The sequence below is a fragment of the Lagenorhynchus albirostris genome, chromosome 19 (genome assembly GCF_949774975.1).
Source record: "Lagenorhynchus albirostris chromosome 19, mLagAlb1.1, whole genome shotgun sequence".
NCBI lineage: Eukaryota > Metazoa > Chordata > Mammalia > Artiodactyla > Delphinidae > Lagenorhynchus > Lagenorhynchus albirostris.
In genome coordinates, this window is record NC_083113.1 from 17,767,147 (window position 1) to 17,769,808 (window position 2,662).

A 2,662-nucleotide genomic window follows, 5' to 3' on the forward strand; every position below is an offset into this window, starting at 1 on the left:
TTCAAAGTAAATATAAGAGAAGAAATAATTATAACTAAAACCATTTTCACTCCATTTCAATAAAGTTACATGAAGAGTAATCAAATGTTCTAACTGTGAAACACCCTAATGGTTTTGGTGAAAATTTGGTGAAATTCATTTGGTGAAACCAAAACATATAATCACCTAACATTTTTTATCTGTGCTTTCTAAATTTACTACAAAAATTAAACCAAATAAAAAAGGATCAGCATTTATTTTTCAGGTGCCCAAATTCACTGCCTTGTCTATTACAAAATGATCCTTTTGAAGAAGTATTAGTAGGTATTAGCTATGCCACATTCATATTTGGGATACAGAACTGAATGGAAAGACTAACCCTATAAAAACCAATGGAAAACGCGTAAATGCTTTTCCCCCCAGTCACTCATTTATTAGTTCAGTCGGCCACCTCTACTTTTTTTTTTTTTTATAATTCCCTGTTTCCACTACACCTTAAGATTCTATAAACTCACATCCAAATTTCAGGCTACAACTCCAATCTCTAAAAAGTTTACATTAACAGAAATGACGTGACTCAGAATTAAAGTAGCTTCCCGTCACTGTTCAACAATGCAAAAGTTAAAATCCTAACCAATACCTTTAACGAAATAATCTACGGTGATAACAATGACTGTCACGCAGATTGCACCCAGCCAGAAGAGAGGAGCGCGAGCCACAAAGGAGTCCTAGGTAAGTCACTAAACCCCACAGTACCTCACTTTTCCTCTTATCTGTTAAAAATAAAATGGGGTGAAGACAGCGTTTACAAGCCTATGATGGTAGTGAAGATTAAGTGCGTTAAGGCGAGTAAACCGCGCAGGACAGCGCCGGGCTCGGGACAAGCGCTCAGTAGTTCCTGGTTGTTACCACCGCCATCCTCTGCTCTGCATATTATTTGAGTTAAGGGGGACTTCGAATTGAACACTCACAACATCCCCAAGGGACTCGAGACAATCCTCTCCTGCCTCCGGTTAAAGCTGGGGAACTGCTCTGAAGCGAAGACACGAGGACTCTTCCACACCCCAGAGCCGCCACAAATTGGCGCTGCCTGGGAGGCGGGGGACGGCTCTTCGCGGGACGCCCGGAAGACCCGGGCCCTTGGCCTCCTCAGCTTGCGGAGCGGGCCCGGCGTGCAGCGGCGCCCGCCCCGCAGCCGCCGAAGAGCTCCCTCTAGGTGGGCAGCGACGACCCCAGGGCCTCTTGGTCCGCCCCCGCACCCACAGCTCAGGTCCGGACCTCCGGGCCCCGATCCCCCGGCCCCGGCTCCACGGCCCGCCATTCAGCCCGCGCGCACGCCTGGCCCTCACCAGGTCGATGTGGGAGAAGCCGGTGAGCACGAGGTTTTTGAGGAGCTCGCAGCCGATGCCGCCCGCGCCCACCACCAGGACCCGGCCCCCGGCCACGGCCTCGGCCAGCTCCCGCGGAAGCCCCCGCGACAGTGCCATGGCGGGACAACCACGAGCCTCGGCGCAGGCGGAGGCGGGAGAACTGAGCCGCGGCCGGAAGTGAGTGGGGGAGGGGCGACCTAGCTTCCGTTCCTGCGCACTGCGGCCGCCTGTCGGCGCTGAATGGGCGGGGCCTGGGGACCTGGCCAGTCCGCGAGCGGCCCGGACTGGGCTGGACTGTGAGCGGAAGACTGTTCACACCTCCGGCTGTACTCCAGGCTGGTAGTGCTTCGCACCGAGGCGCGTAGTTCTGCTATCCGGCTTAAGATTTATTAGATTTTTGATGTGTATTTTAAAAAAATACTTTGCAGCATATATGTAACCGAGCAAAGGCCTCTTATGCCCCAACTGAAGAAAGCCAAACTTTGACAAGGGGAGTTTGCAGCAAAGGACGGACTTACTGCAGGGTGCCAAGCAAGGGAGTGGGAAGCAAGCCTCAGATCCACTTCAACTTGGTCTCTGAGTTAGAGGGGTTTTTTTTGTTTTTTGTTTTTCAGTACGCGGGCCTCTCACTGTTGTGGCCTCTCCCGTTGCGGAGCACAGGCTCCGGACGCGCAGGCCCAGCGGCCATGGCTCACGGGCCCAGCTGCTCTGCGGCATGTGGGGTCTTCCCGGACTGGGGCACGAACCCGTGTCCCCTGCATCGGCAGGCGTACTCTCAACCACTGCGCCACCAGGGAAGCCCTAGGGGTTTTTTTTAAGGGTGAGGAATGGAATATTTCCTGCCACATCAGTAAACAAAGGATGTCAGTCATCAGCAATTGCAGCCCTCCATCCGTGAGCTGGTGAGCCCCAAGGAAACTCAGGAAGGAAAGAATACCTGCCATCTAGCAGCCATCAGACTACAGCCACTCCCTACCGTAAGCCCTGAGGGAACTGAGGATGTGAAAACACAGGATACTGGCCCCAGATAACTGAGGTGCATATCAAAGGAATGATTTCAGTGAGCCCAGACTCTTGCATCTTCCCATACATAGAAAAGCAATAAATTCCTTAATTTGGGGTATCTGGTTTTCTTTAATTTAGAATAATCCTTTGATGTTCCAACTACCTGCCCTGTGTTGCAAAACTTCTATATAACCTGTCTCTCCCCACCCCACCACCTCCTCAGAGCAGTTTTCTCAGGGTTACTTGAGATGCTGCCTCCCGGGCTTGAAGACCTAAAAATTCCCGCCAAATAAAACATAACTCTCAAC

The 2,662-nt window shown here is 51.3% G+C and overlaps 1 protein-coding gene across 4 annotated transcripts in view; it reads right to left on the reverse strand.

The window, feature by feature from the left end:
- UBA2 (ubiquitin like modifier activating enzyme 2) overlaps positions 1–1,515 on the reverse strand; it is a 31,920-nt gene extending 30,405 nt beyond the window's left edge. The window contains exon 1 of one of the 4 annotated variants that reach the window (XM_060130799.1): positions 1,329–1,515. In XM_060130799.1, the coding sequence (XP_059986782.1) occupies positions 1,329–1,466 (138 nt within the window). In that variant the 5' untranslated portion in view covers positions 1,467–1,515. Of the gene's footprint in view, positions 1–619; positions 690–950; positions 980–1,328 lie in introns of those variants that run through there. The other 3 variants (XM_060130801.1, XM_060130800.1, XM_060130803.1) reach the window with 3 other exon arrangements.
- Positions 1,516–2,662: the final 1,147 nt, after the last annotated feature.